General features: G+C 41.6%; 1 protein-coding gene across 1 annotated transcript; it reads right to left on the reverse strand.

Annotated features, from left to right (window-relative positions):
* Nucleotides 1-11,388: 11,388 nt before the first annotated feature.
* LOC110944635 lies at nt 11,389-12,039 on the reverse strand. Its single transcript, XM_022186289.1, has one exon. The coding sequence runs from the start codon at nt 12,037-12,039 to the stop codon at nt 11,389-11,391; it is 651 nt and encodes a 216-aa protein (XP_022041981.1).
* Between the last annotated feature and the right edge of the window lie 3,131 nt (nt 12,040-15,170).

Consider the following 15,170-nt stretch of genomic DNA (forward strand, 5'->3'; position numbering starts at 1 on the left):
GCCTCCACATATTTGACACCACAAACCATAAGAGTGCCGAAAGTAAAAAGAATCACTATTACTCATGTTTGTATCAGAAGTTACCAACCGCCGGGATCAAACGGTTCTGTTTTCAGCAACTGAATCTTGGGCACGGGGGCGTGTTGAGTGGACACGGCCCCGTGTTCAGCCTACTGTCTGATATAAAACAGGATTGCCAGTTCCAATGATTGGGCACGGGGGCGTGTTCAGCGGGCACGGCCCCGTGCTGAGCTCTGCAGAAGCTGAAAAATCTAAAAAAAATCCTAAAAAATTAAAGAAAAATAAAAAGATGATTAGGCCGTTGATTCCTAACTTTCTTAAAATCCTTGTGTCCCCGGCAACGGCGCCAAAAACTTGATGTGCGTGTAGTGTAATATAATTTTAGATATATATTTAAGCCCTTTTTACACTTTTAGCCAAGTTTTAAATTTATAAAACACGATATTTACTAACACTAAACACACATATGGGCAAGTGCACCCATCGTGGACGTAGTATAGTGTTGGTAAGATACCGAGGTCGTCCAAGGACACAAGAGCTTTTAATACCGGTTTATCCTCAACGTCTAATCAAATCAAAAAGTTAGAAAAAATGTTTTAAACTAAGAAAAATAAAAACTAACTAAATGCTGAAAAATAAAATAAAATAAAAACAGATAGACAAGATGAATCACTTGGATCCGACACGTGTATTAGTATAACCTTTGATTATTTTCGCACTTTTGCACTTGTTTAAGAGATTATCTTAGTTATTGTAGTAGGCCCCTTTTTCGGAGGTGACGTTACCCTCAACCCAGTAGTTTGAGTCAGCAAGGATACAATCCTAAAGGGTTGGATTATTGAAAGATAATGAATTAAGTTATTAATGCAAATTATGGTAGGCCCCGCTTTTGGCGGTGACGTTACCCTCGGCTAAGTAGTCTGAGTCAGCAGGGATACAGTCCTAAATAGCCGGGTTATAGTATTAATAGTAGTTAGCTTATGAGGGGGTCAAAGAGTTTGGATCCCCGCCATCCAATACCTATGGGCATTGAAGGAGATCCTACTAAATTTGACCCAGGTCCCAAGCAGGACCTCTAAACGCTGAACAAGGGCAAGACCTTTACCAAACCGTTCCCTTAACCCCCGACCAGGTAGCCAACATACCTCCATATAGACCGTGGAGATATGAATGGTGAAAATCTTTTATTTTATATAGACAGTAAAATAATGCCAAGACACCACGGACAAACGATAAGGAAAGATCACCTTCAACATAAGTAACTAGTTATTAAAGTCATTAATACAAAACCAAATAAAAAGTGCAAAAGATTAAAAATAAAAAGTATTATACTAAACACTTGTCTTCACCAAGTGATGTAAGAGACTTAGGCAAACATGGCCTTGATTGTCAAGAACTCTTACGATCAATCTTGGATCCCGAGACGACTCACACACTCTATGATGGACAATGGATGATGGTGGTGGATGATGGTGTTATGGTGGTGGTGGGTGGTGGATGAAGTGTGAGAGAGGTGGTGTGCCAAGGGATGAGAGAGAATGAAGCCAAGCTCCTCTATTTATAGGCTGAACAGAACGCTGGACACGGCCCCGTGTTCGCTGAACACGGCCCCGTGCCCGTCTGACATTCTCTCTCTTCATTAATTGTAATTGCGAATTACAATTAATGCGCCTGCTGTACTTTCAACACGCCCCCGTGTCCGCTGGGCACGGCCCCGTGGCGAGCAATGGAAGCTTCTACTGGTTTGTCTTTTCTGCTGCTTCCTGGGCACGCCCCCGTGTTCACTGGACACGGGGCGTGTTCAGACATCTGTTCTCTTCTCTTTGTCTTGGGAGGTGCCGTTGAGGGTCCGGGCAGTTTGCTTTTGTTCCTTTTCTTGTAATTATGATAGAATTAGGGGTCTTTTTGCTTCTTTTGTGATTTTGAGCTCATTTCATCCTGAAAATACAAAAGGAAGACAAAAACACTCTTTTTCCAACATTAGTACTTAAAAAGGGTTAGTTTTATGCCTTAATTGATGTGTTTTATATGTTGCATTTTACACACATCATTCTTAATGATATATTTTTTTATAATAAGACAGTGGGCATCTTAGCTTGGTCCAAAACAAAATGTATTAATTGCCAAGGGATTAAAAATGTCCCTATATAACTTGTAGGGATGATTTGTGTGAGAAGTTTAAAAAACAAACATATGTGAATGCCAACATAATATTAAGCACGTTTATGTTGATTCTCTACAAATATCACCACCACAAAAACACCTTTAGCTTTTTTAGAAGCAAGAAATTTAACACAGAGAGTACCTTGCTTGAGTGTATACAGCGGAAGGGATTCCTCTTCAGCGCCTTGTGTGACCGGCGCGCCAATGACATGTGCGTGGTGTCGCCTGAGCGCGGGTCTCCGATGAGTGTGATCTCTGGCCCACGCGACACCGATAAACGCAGAGTTTGCTCGCAGGGTGGAGGTTGTCCGCATATAGGGAGGTTACTCACACGACGCACGATGAAGTTTATCCACGGAGCTATTCTACCAAGGGTAAAGTGTAAACGCGGTTGACAGAGCTTGTCCGGCGGGTGGGGTGTATATGCGCGGCGGCGGAGTGCGTCCGATAAGGCGAAGTGTACACGCGCTGCAGATTCTACCCGTGGTAACGGAGTGTGTTCGGTAGGCAAGGTGTGCTCGCGCGGAGCATACTTGCACGGCGGCGAAGTGTGTCCGCACTACCCGGTTTACACGCGGTAACAATGTGTGCTCGTTTGAACAATATGTTAAAACAATTTTGACCATTGGAACGGTACGAAACCATGTTAGTCCCCCAGTTTGTTGTTGATAAACAATGTTAATAGCAATGCACTAAAATAATATTCGCAGATTAACAGCAAACGTGATAATCATATAAAGTATATAGTATAATACGTGTATCTCATGATCGGTTGATTGTAACAAAGTACGATCGGCCATGAAACCTTTTGTTCATGCTTTTTTGTTTAAGGGGTTGATTGACCAACATTCGCAAGTATAACCTCAGTTAAGAGGTAAAGGTGATTTGTAAAATTGTTTTTCATATATCTTATTTGACTTGAAGACATAAAGTTTTATGTCTGTGCTTTTTAGGAATCAATGATTTTACAATTTCTTTTACTTTCTCTTATTTTATGTATTCCTTATAAAAGCCATTTACATAGGAAGAAAGCATTTAATGCCTTCATCATAGCTTGGTTTAGACTTTTGACAGAAACTTGCATAAAGAAAGAAAAGTAAATAACTTACATGATCACAGGTATAAATGACGGCTGATCTCGTCAATCGAAGCATGGGAAACCGTATAATATGGGTAAGAGGACCTTGTATAATAACAGATCTCTCCCTTGATCCGTGTGTGGATCTGGTTAAAAACGCGGATCTAGAGATTCTTGATAGAACTAAATAACAAGATGTGGTTTGTTGTTGGTCCCACGGATGGCGCCAATGTAAAAGAGTGAACCCGAGGGTCAGTACTTCTACGATGATGAACACGGATATGGCCACACCTCGTCTTCTTCGCCCGAATCCTAGACCTGCAAATAAGAAGAAAAGAGAAAAACAGGGATGTAGAGACGACCGGTAGGGGAAGAATCCCCTATTTCCAGCTACAAAAGTGTTTGCCCCATATTGCATACCCTAATAAAGAGGTGGAGACCTCCTTATATAGGAGATATGGGAAACCCTAACCTCAATGGGCCAAGCCCAGTTAGGGGTTATCTCTACAAGCCCACAGCCTAGTGTAGTATGTAAACAACAATGCGCTGGGCTTCGCAGGTTAGTACGTAGTAATAATAATAATAATAATAATAATAATAATAATAATAATAATAATAATAATAATAATAATAATAATAATTAACATAAAAGTGATAAATAGCAGGAAAGTCCGACCGCTCGGGTCGGGTCCAGTACCATACCTCGTCAGTTATTATTCGTTTGTACAGGAGGAATCGAAATAAAGAATATCAAAATTATTTATGTCATTTGAGGTCTTGGGCTACACGATCACATGCGGGTTCAAATGAGTAAATGGATATTGAAAGTTATTAAATGGACCCACAAAGAAAGAAGGCCAGGTGGCCGTTTGTTGACTAAAAAAAAGAAAAAAAAACCGTCAACAGTAAAGAAAAACGGAAGTTACAATTTTGAGGGCATTAGGTTGTTCTTGTCACTTGCACAGGGATCGAGAAGCACAAGGAGAAAATATGAGAATTGCTTTGAAGATAATGCGCGGCTAGTCTCGTCGGATTCACCCCGGTGTAGATTGTTGTAAGATTTTCTAGGGTTTATGTATTTGTTCTTGATTCAACTTTGTGACAAATTTTGAAACCATTGACAATAGTTTACATTTGTTTCGTATTCGTAAATTGTCGAACGATGTTAAAAGTTATGACTTTACGAAATGGTTATGTGTAGTTATGCATTGTCGTGGTTAGGTTTTACTTGTGTTGATTACAAAGTGCATTCTTGTCCGTTTTTCGAAACGTTGATAGTTATTGGCGCCTAAGTCATGGTACACTAAATCCGTTAATCATTATGTAATTGAGTTGAATTAAAACATGTAGGAACCCTAGGACTTACAATTATCGAACCGGGTGTGAACCTTATTCCCAATCCTTGTTTTCAAATAAGTAATTTAGTTTTGCAATCTTAGTTAGTGAACAAGTGTTTTAGATAATACCCATTGTCGGTTCACTCCGATTTATTTTCAAACTAATTAAACAAATAAAATTAGCAGTCTTCATAATCACCTTGTACATTATTTGTAAATAATATAACTAATCGAACGGGTCGTGCAATACTGACCACCTGCTCTTCGTGGATTCGATAATCGACTTACCCTAGCTACCTAGGTTTAATTGGGTTTTTGACTGATCGGGTCGACACGGTCACGTCAGGTTCCCTTACGCTGGTCACATACATACTTAAACATAATCATGCTTACGTACTAATTTTTATACGCTATCACATACACACATTCTCACTTTTAATGTTACTGCATACCCTGACTCATACACAACTAGTACAAACTATGCGGATCGTGCAATGACCAATATAATCGCGGGTGCACAAGGGATTATAGTGATAGGCGCATGAGAACCATAGGGTGTACTACTGTGTATGGTAAGACACGGAACGTAACATGACACCGAATAACGAAGCGGATGTAACATGGTGGATACGCTGCTGGTACATCCTATATATAAGTGTTTTTACCATATTACTTAACTTTCGTAAAACGTGCCATGAGAAATTCGATGTTTTTCCAAGACCATTTTAAACGCGATTACACAATCTTCAGTGACTCACAAACGCACTGCTAAACACGCGATATCCGATTATCCATGACGAAACCTCATCCTCAACGCTTCATATTCGCATTGTATCCAAAAAGCATACCATTCCTACCCTTGTATTCATCTACTGAATCGTTAGTTCACCCTCAAATCACGATTATTCCTAGTTATTCCTTAGACATATTATCCAAACCCTCTTTACAATAAATCAACCCAAACGTTCAATCCCTAAAATACTTCTTTACTTTTAAGACAGTCCCCATTCTTATTTACGCGCAAACTTACTTAGTCGGCCCTGTCACACCCCAACCAATGGCGGAATCATCGGGGCATGGCACTGAGCGAAACAGATTGTTCATGAGAATCCATAACAACTATTAATGACAATATTTTTAAGGTTCAATATCCCATACTATTAAACAAATAAAGAATAATAGTCATTGCAAATATTCAGTCTCAAAAACAAGTTCCATTCCGACAACTCAGATTTTATTTAGTGGGTTTCTTGACTCCTAACTTGTTTGCAGCACAACATCCAATCAACCTGTCACATATGTTAAAATAAAGTCAATACATAAAGTAAAGGTGAGTGCACAAGTTTTCATAATAATAGTATAAAAAGCGTTTATGCATAACCAGCATGTAATACGTAACGGGCGAAGCATGTAACAATCAACAATGTTACAACCTAACCACGAGACTGCGTTGTAGAGTATGCGCGACACATGTTCACCGAGCGAACACGTGAAGTAAAGTAAAGTAATGTGATCCCTAGCAACCCCTGTCACACAGGTGCTGAGTCCAAACTATAGTATTATCGTTGCTAGAGGCGGTCTAGTGTAGCACTGTATAAGCATGGTAACAAGCATTCAACAAATCACGTATAGCATGTGGGGGCGGTTAGCGTTTATAAAGTGTTTGCGTTGTGTGTTGTGTTTTGATATAGAACGTATGTAACACCCAAAAGTGCGTTAAACGAAAATGGGTTCGAGTATACTCACCGTGTGTGTTTAGCAAGTAAACACAATCTGGATTGGATTGAAGGGAGCGCGTTGGGTTAGCCTGTGCACTGAAACAGAAGCATAAGTCTTCCTCAGGGCTGAATGATTGTAAACGGATTGTCGGACGGGTTAAGTGTTCAACAGACTATCCAAACGGATGGATCCCATCCAGACGGATGGGGATGGCCATTCGGACTGGCTGTGGGTGTTCGTGAACCGTTAAAATTCTCGAAGTTTTGATTTAAAATGTTTTGACGGATATTATCAGGGTCAGGTCATCCGGACGGATGGCCGTTCGGGCGAGTGGTTTGTGTTTGAAGTTTTGAAAAAAAATTCTAAGTGAAAGTTTTAAGTTACGGAGACGGCATGATGACGTGTCAAACAACGAAATATACCAGAACCAGTTCATTCGATCGGATGGGTCCCGCCCATTCGGACGACCTGTTCTTGGTGAAGATTCATGTTTGACCCGTTAATCGGTCTCTCTCTCCGGTGGAAGTCCGTTTTCAAGCCGGCTTTCAACTAAGGAACGAGTCGAGAGTCTGATTGAGTCCAGATTCCATCAATAATGTGTAAAAACCGAGAAAAGCTCAAAACAAGTTGAAAAAATGTTGAATTCTTTCATAACCAAGTTGAAAAGTGTGAAATCCTTTAGATCTTGAACCAATCTCGATTGAATGGTGCTCCACAACAGTTTGCCTAAGCAAATCGAGTGGAATCCACCTTCAAGAGGTCCAAAATCAGTGATTTTTAGAAAAAGGTTAGTGTGGGTGTGTGATTTTGATGTAGAAGATGGAGTAGAAGTGAATAGAGACGAAGTTTGATGAAAATTTGGGAGAAAAAGCTTACAAAATTGTGTTGGATCGCGTCTGAGACTTGGGGAGCGGATGGGAGTGTCAAAGTGTTGAAATGAGGGTATACGGCTGGTATTTATAGGGGGAGGGCAAGCTTTAAGTCGGTGTGCGAGTGGAGTGTCCGGATGGCTCCATCCGGGCGGATGGTCATCCGGGCAGATGGTCATCCGGGCGGATGGCCATTAGGACGGTCGGGTTTGCGTTTGTAAGTTTTCCAACTTTGGTTCATTTGCTAAGCGTTGCGTTGCGTTTAATCGAGTTGTGAGTGAGCGTTTGAGCGTATAAGCATTGTGTTGATAACCACATAACATTCTAAACAACTAATCACACAAATAATACACATAATATAAATGATTCGCGTTTCGAGTTTGCGTTGCGATAGCGTTTAAGTGATAAGCATTATAAATAGCGTTAAAATGCGATAATCGTGATTAAATAAGCGTTGTAATATGTGTTTAAAATGCGTTGAAAATATAGTTTAACCCATAGCGTTAATCAAATCTCGAGAGTACAAGCGTTAACGAAGAAAAAAGACAGCGACAGGCAACGATTCGAAAAGTCGGGTTGTTACAGCCTCCCCTACTTTAGGAAATTTCGTCCCGAAATTAAGGAGCAGGCGTAACAAAGAGTTGTGGATATTTAGCTTTCATATCACTCTCGAGTTCCCAAGTGAACTCGGCGCCGCGTTTGCCTTCCCAGCGAACCTTCACTATGGGAATGCGAGAGCGTCGAAGTTTCTTGGTCTCCCGATCCATGATTTCTACTAGCTTTCCCACAAAGTGCAGGGTTTCGTTTATTTGCAAATCTTCAAGAGGCACGTGAAGATTTTCCTCAGCTAGGCACTTTTTGAGATTTGAGACGTGGAAAGTCGGATGTACGTTGTTGAGTTCCTCCGGTAATTCGAGTCGGTAGGCCCCTTTGCTAATTCTTTCCAGAATCTTAAAGGACCCACGTATCGTGGCGCTAGATTTCCTTTCTTGCCGAATGGATCACCCCCTTCCAAGGTGAAACCTTTAGGAGTACGTGATCACCAACTTCAAACTCAAGGGACTTGCGGCGTTTATCGACGTAACTCTTTTGGAGACTCCGAGCTTTCAAGAGGTTGTCTCTTATCTGGAGGATCTTGTCAGTCGTTTCTGGTAATAACTCAGGACCGGTGATTTAAGCGTCTCCGATCTCGTGCCATACAATAGGCGATCAACATTTTCTACCATATAATGCCTCAAAGGGTGTCATTTGAATACTAGCGTGATAACTGTTGTTGTACGAGAATTCTACTAAAGGTAAATGCGAATCCGAATTACCACCAAAATCTATAACGCACGAGCGAAGCATGTCTTCAAGGGTGCGGATCGTGCGCTCGGTCTGACCGTCGGTCTGGGGATGAAATGCGGTACTGAGGTTAAGAGCGGTACCGAGAGTGGTTTAGAATGTCTCCCAGAGACGTGAGGTAAATCGACCATCACGGGACATCATCTCTGACCGCGATGGTCGATTTACCTCACGCCTCTGGGAGACTTTTCAGTCCGCTCTCGGAACGACTCTTAATCTCAGTACCGCATTTCATCCCCAGACCGACGATCAGACTAAGCGCACGATCCGCACCCTTGAAGACATGTTTCGCTCGTACGTTATAGATTTTGGTGGTAATTGGGATTCGCATTTACCTTTAGTAGAATTCTCGTACAATAACAGTTATCACGCTAATATTCAAATGGTACCCTTTGAGGCATTATATGGTAGAAAATGTCGATCGCCCATTGTATGGCACGAGATCAGAGATGCTCAAATCACCGGTCTTGAGTTATTACAAGAAACGACTGAAAAGATCCTCTAAATACGAGACAATCTCTTGAAAGCTCGGAGTCGTCAAAAGAGTTACGCTGATAAACGCCGCAAGCCCCTTGAGTTTTGAAGTTGGTGATCACGTACTCCTAAAGGTTTTACCTTGGAATGGGGTGATCCGATTCGGCAAGAAAGGAAAGCTAGCGCCACGATACGTGGGTCCCTTTAAGATTATGGAAAGAATTGGCAAAGTGGCCTACCGACTCGAATTACCAGAGGAACTCAGCAACGTACATCCGACTTTCCACGTCTCGAACCTCAAGAAGTGTCTAGCTGACGAAAATCTTCACGTACCTCTTGAAGATTTGCAAATAAACGAGACCCTACACTTTGTGGAAAAGCCAGTAGAAATCATGGATCGAGAGACTAAGAAACTTCGACACTCTCGCATTCCTATAGTGAAGGTTCGCTGGGAAGGCAAACGCGGCACCGAGTTCACTTGGGAACTCGAAAGTGATATGAAAGCTAAATATCCACAACTCTTTGTTACGCCTGCTCCTTAATTTTGGGACGAAATTTCCTAAAGTAGGGGAGGCTGTAACAACCCGACTTTTCGGATCGTTACCTATCACTGTCTTGTATTCGTAACTGCTTGTACTCTTGGGATTCGATTAACGCAATGGGTTAAACTATGTTTTCAAACACATTTTAAACGCTTATTACAATGCTTATTCAAACCGCAGTTATCACATTTAAACGTTGTTTACAGAGGTTACTACTTAAATGCATTTTATCGCATTTTACATCGTTTATTTAGACTAAACACTATTGCAACGCAAACTCAATGCGAACTCAATGCAGAATCGAAACGCGGATTTAATTATATTATGTGTGTTATTTGTGTGATTATTGGTTGAATGTTATGTGGTTATCAACGCAACGCTTATACACTTATACGCTCACTCGCAACTCGACTAAACGTAACAAAACGCTCAACAAACGAACCAAAGTTGGAAAACTAACTCGCGCAAACACGGCCGTCCGAATGGAGATCCGTTCAAATGGTCATCTGGACGACCATCCGATCGGACGCTGCCTTTCGCCACCGACTTAAACCTTCGCCCTACCTCTATAAATTGCGTCGTACACCTCCATTCTCTGACTTTGCCACTCTCATCCGCTCCCCAAGACTCTGTCGCGATTCAAGGCCAATTTGTAAGCTTTTTCACTCAAATCTTCCCCAATCTTCATCTCTAATCTCTTCTACATCATCTTCTTCATCAAAATCACACACAAACACTAACTTTTTCCTCGAAATCGACTGATTTGGACCTCTTGAAGGTGGATTTCGCTCGGTTCGCTCAGGCAACTGTTGTGGAAGCATCATTCAATCAAGATTGGTTCCAGATCTTAAGGATTTCCACACTATTCAACTATGTTATGAAAGATTTCAACACTTTTTCATTTGTTTTCGACTTTTCTTCAATTTTCTACACAAAACTGATGGAATCTGGACTCAATCAGACTCTCTACTCGTTCCTTAGTCGAGAGCCAGCTTGAAAACGAATTTCCACCGGATAGATGGACCGATTAACGGGTTAAACATGAATCTTCATCAAGAATAACACATTTGACCGAATGGGTTGAGACCATCTGACCGAATGAATTGGACTTGGTATTTTTCCGTTGCTAGACACGTTGTCACACCGTCTTCGTTAACTCAAAACTTCTTACTTAGAAAATTTTATAAAAACTTCAACTATAAATCATCTCACTCGAATGGCCATCCGTCCGGATGACCATCCGACCGGATGACCAGACTCTTATTTAAGGCGTTTAAACAATGAGAACTTTTAACGAAACTTTGAATTTTAACGATTTACAAACACATTCTATTCGAATGGCCATTCATTCGAATGGCCATCCGTTCGGATCATCTGTTAACATTTATCTCGTTCGACTTTCTGATTTCGACCGTGTTAAAACTTAATTATACTACTATTCTCATGCACAGGCTAACTCAACGCGCTCCCTTCAATCCAATCCAGATTGTGTTTACTTGCTAAACACACACTGTGAGTATACTCGAACCCATTTTCGCTTAACACACTTTTGGGTGTTACATACGTTCTATATCAAAACACAACACACAACGCAAACACTTTATAAACGTTAACCGCTCCCGCATACTATACGTGATTTGTCGAATGCTTGTACTATGCTTATACAGTGTTACACTAGACCGCCTCTAGCAACGATAGTACTATAGTTTGGACTCAACACATGTTATGGACAGGGGTTGCTAGGGATCACAATACTTTACTTCACGTGTTCGCTTCGGTGAACATGTGTCGCGCATACTCTACAACGCAATCTCGTGGTTAGGTTGTATCATTGTTGGTAGTTACACGTTTCGCCCGTTACGTGTTACATATTGACTTTGTGAGTGTTGCATGGATTTCCCAATGTCAAAGGTAACCTCCTCATCATCAACCCTAAGAGTAAGTCTACCGGTGCAGACATCAATCAAGGCTCTCGCAGTGGCTAGGAATGGGCGACCCAAGATAAATGGAACGTTTTTATCCTCATCCATGTCCAGAATCACGAAATCGACAGGAAAGACAAACTTGTCGATTTTCACCAGCATATTCTCAACTATGCCTCGAGGGTACTTCACTGAACGGTCGGCTAGCTGAATGCTCATACGAGTCGGCTTGGGATCTCCCAAGTCTAGCTTAGCAAAAACCGCATATGGCATGAGGTTTATGCTAGCTCCAAGATCAGCCAACGCATTGCTGACCGACAAACTACCGATCAAACACGGGATAGTGAAACTCCCAGGATCATTCATCTTCTTCGGTAGTTTGTTCTGAAGAACCGCTGAACACTCTTCATTCAAGGTCACTTGCGAAAGCTCCTCAAGTTTCTTTTTGTTGGATAGGATATCCTTCAGAAACTTGGCATACTTAGGCATTTGAGCAAGTGCCTCGACAAATGGTAAATTTATATGAAGTTGCTTAAAAAGCTCAAGGAATTTACCATAGTGTTCTTCCATTTTCTGCTTCTTCAACCTCCCCGGATATGGAATGGGAGGGACATACTCTCTCACTGGCTCCTTGGGTCATGCGGTACTTGCTGGGACTCGCCTCTGTTGCACCTCACCTGGAGACTCAGCCTCAATCTCTCATCAACCTCCTCGTCATCGACTAGCTTTTCTGGAACAGCCGGAGGGATGGCTTGAGCGGTCTTGCCGCTTCTCAACGTGATGGCCTTTGCTGTAGCATTTGGATTTGGCTCTGTGTTGCTCGGAAGGCCCCCCTGTTGTCTCTTAGACAACATCTTGGCAATCTGGCCAACTTGGTTCTCAATGGCCTGCATGGAAGCCTTTTGGCTTCTCAACTCACCCTCGTGCCTCGTGAAACGACCGTCATACTCCCTAAAACGCTTCTCATTCTCCACTTTTTGAGTGTTTTGACCAGCTAAGATTTGACTAAGCATATCATGCACACTAGGATCACTAGAAGGAGGCGTCTGCTGAGGACGAGGTGGACCATATGCTCCATGGGTCGGAGCTGTGGGACGTGGAGCAAATCCTGGTGGATGTTGGTTAGAAGCATCGGGCTTCCAACTAAAGTTTGGATGATTCTTCCACCCCGGATTATAAGTATTGTTGTAGGGATTGTTTTGAGGACGGTATTGGTTTCCCATGAAATCAACATGCTCGTGTGACATCTCTCCCGTCGGAAAATCACCTGCCTGATATGCTCCCCCACTCGAAGAACCTCTCGAGTGCATTTCCATCACTCGATCAAATTTCGAAGATAAGGCATCCATACGTGCTGTCATGGCTGTGTAGTCGTCCACATGATGAACTCCCTGCCGAGAACTCTTTCCCCTCGGGGGCTGTTGCGTCCGGTTTTTCACGGCACACTTTTCAAGAATCTCAAATGCCTCGGTGGCATTTTTCGTGCCGATATCACCGCCCGAGTAGGTATCAACCATCATCTGTCCCTGACTGTCCAAACCATGGTAGAAGATCTGACACTGTTGCCACTTGGGCAACCCGTGATGTGGGACCTTTCTCATAAGCTCTTTGAACCGCTCCCATGCCTCGTAAAGGGACTCGTCCTCGTCCTGACGAAAGTTCAGAATCTTGGTTCTCAACCGAACAGTTTTCTCTGGAGGGAAATATTTCTGAAGGAACTTCTCAGCTAATTGATTCCATGTAGTGATAGATCAAGTGGGAAGTGAAAGAAGCCACTCCTTGGCTCCATCCCGTAAAGAAAACGGAAAGAGCCGAAGGCGGATAGCATCCGGTGATGCATCACGAATCCTAAATGTGGCACAAACCTCTAGAAACCCCGCGATGTGAACACTAGGATCCTCGTGATCCTTGCCATAAAACTGCACCGCATTCTGCAACATCGATATGGTGCCAGCCTTGATCTCGAAATTATTATTTTCGATTGTCGGTGCATTGATGCTCGCAGGCAAACCATCGAGTGACGGTTTTCCAATTTCATTCAAGATCCTATTCTCTTCCGCGTCCGCCATGTCTACCCGAACCTCGTAGAAGGTGTCCTCGTCTGCTGTGTCTGTCTCAATCGTCTCAGCTACCACGCGAAACCGCTCCCGCAGTCTCCGGTGAAGATCGCGCTCCGGCTCCGATGAAGGCTCAACGATATCAGCAGCGGGGGTTGAGGACATGCACGACCTGTAGGGAATAAGGAGCACAATGCACAAAATATATACAAAAACAAAAACAACTAGCAAATAATCATATTCTTTTTTTTCTTCAATTAATCAAGCAAAGGCAAATAAAACAAGTAGACAAAAACTTTGTACACTTTTCACAATGGCTAAATAAGTAACTCGAATCGTTTTCAAGAAGACCGCATCCCCGGCAACGGCGCCAAAAACTTGATGTGCGTGAATTATATATATTTTTAATTAAGTTTTTCTTCACACAGATTTAGTTTTAAAAATGGGTTTTCACCTAAAAACTAACTACACACACAAAAGGGCAAGTGTACCCGTCGGGTGGTAATATAGCTAATCGGTAAGAACCGGATATCGATCCGTGGATGCGGTGTCTCGATACTAAACTTTTGCTACTTTAAAGCCTTTTCAAATGTTTGGGTTGATTTTTCTAACTTAGCTTGCAAATAAATAAACTACTAAAAATTCTAACAAGAACAATATCTAAGAAAGGGTTGCCTAAACTAAGTTTCCACTAACAAGCATATGACAACAAGGAGGAAGATTTGTGATGATGCAAATTCTAGATTTAACTAAGTCCCCAATCAAGGCTTCCTAGTCTATAATTCTTAGGAAAATTAAAAATGAATTAACATTCTAATCACCTAAAAATTATTCTTTTAAGCTCACTTGCTAAGTTGATGTTAATCTTTAATCATGAGTTATTTGTTTGTCAAAACTCCTAACTCTACAAATTAGGGAAAACTAATATGAACAACACACTAATCACCCTAACTTGGTTTCAAGTAGTTGGCACTATCATCATGTTCTTGATATGAACCACAAGCATGGTCATGCTAGCTAACAACTTTGGCCTAAATCATCAACAAAACATGAACACAAACTATAGAATTCATATAAACATGCTTTTGATCTTTCCAAATCTAGATGCAAGAATTCACACAAAAGCTCAAATCATTGTTCGTATCACATTAGCACTCACCATTCCTAGTTTCATGCTATGAATCATACTAACAAGTTAACAAGATTCAATAATCATAATCTCTACATGGGCTTTCCAACACAACATGTAAATACTTATGAGCAAACATTCAAGAACAAGAACTTTAAGCATGCATATGAATTCCAAGAACAAGACTAAGTGACAACATGAAGATTAACAAGAACAATCATCACATCTACTTCCATATTATCATATGTTCATAAGCTTCAACATAATTTAGACAACATAAGTGTTTAGCCCATAAGGCTCATGACTACCAAATCAAGCACAAATAAACATAAATTGTTCATAATGTAGTAAGCTAACCAAGTTAAAGACAAGAATTAAAAGGTGTTTGAGTAGATCTTCAAGTGATTTAATCCTCTTCAAGGCTCCCTCTTGGCTCCAACAAGCTTCCAAGACCAGATTCTTGAGAGAAAAAGTCACCAAAATGCTCCAACTCCCTTGCAAATGAGCTAGAAACT

The sequence above is a fragment of the Helianthus annuus genome, chromosome 6, assembly GCF_002127325.2.
Source record: "Helianthus annuus cultivar XRQ/B chromosome 6, HanXRQr2.0-SUNRISE, whole genome shotgun sequence".
NCBI lineage: Eukaryota > Viridiplantae > Streptophyta > Magnoliopsida > Asterales > Asteraceae > Helianthus > Helianthus annuus.

Bases quoted from the DNA above. Each gene is read 5' to 3' on its own strand.
- LOC110944635 (XM_022186289.1), bottom strand. From the start codon at position 12,039: ATGGAAGAACACTATGGTAAATTCCTTGAGCTTTTTAAGCAACTTCAT.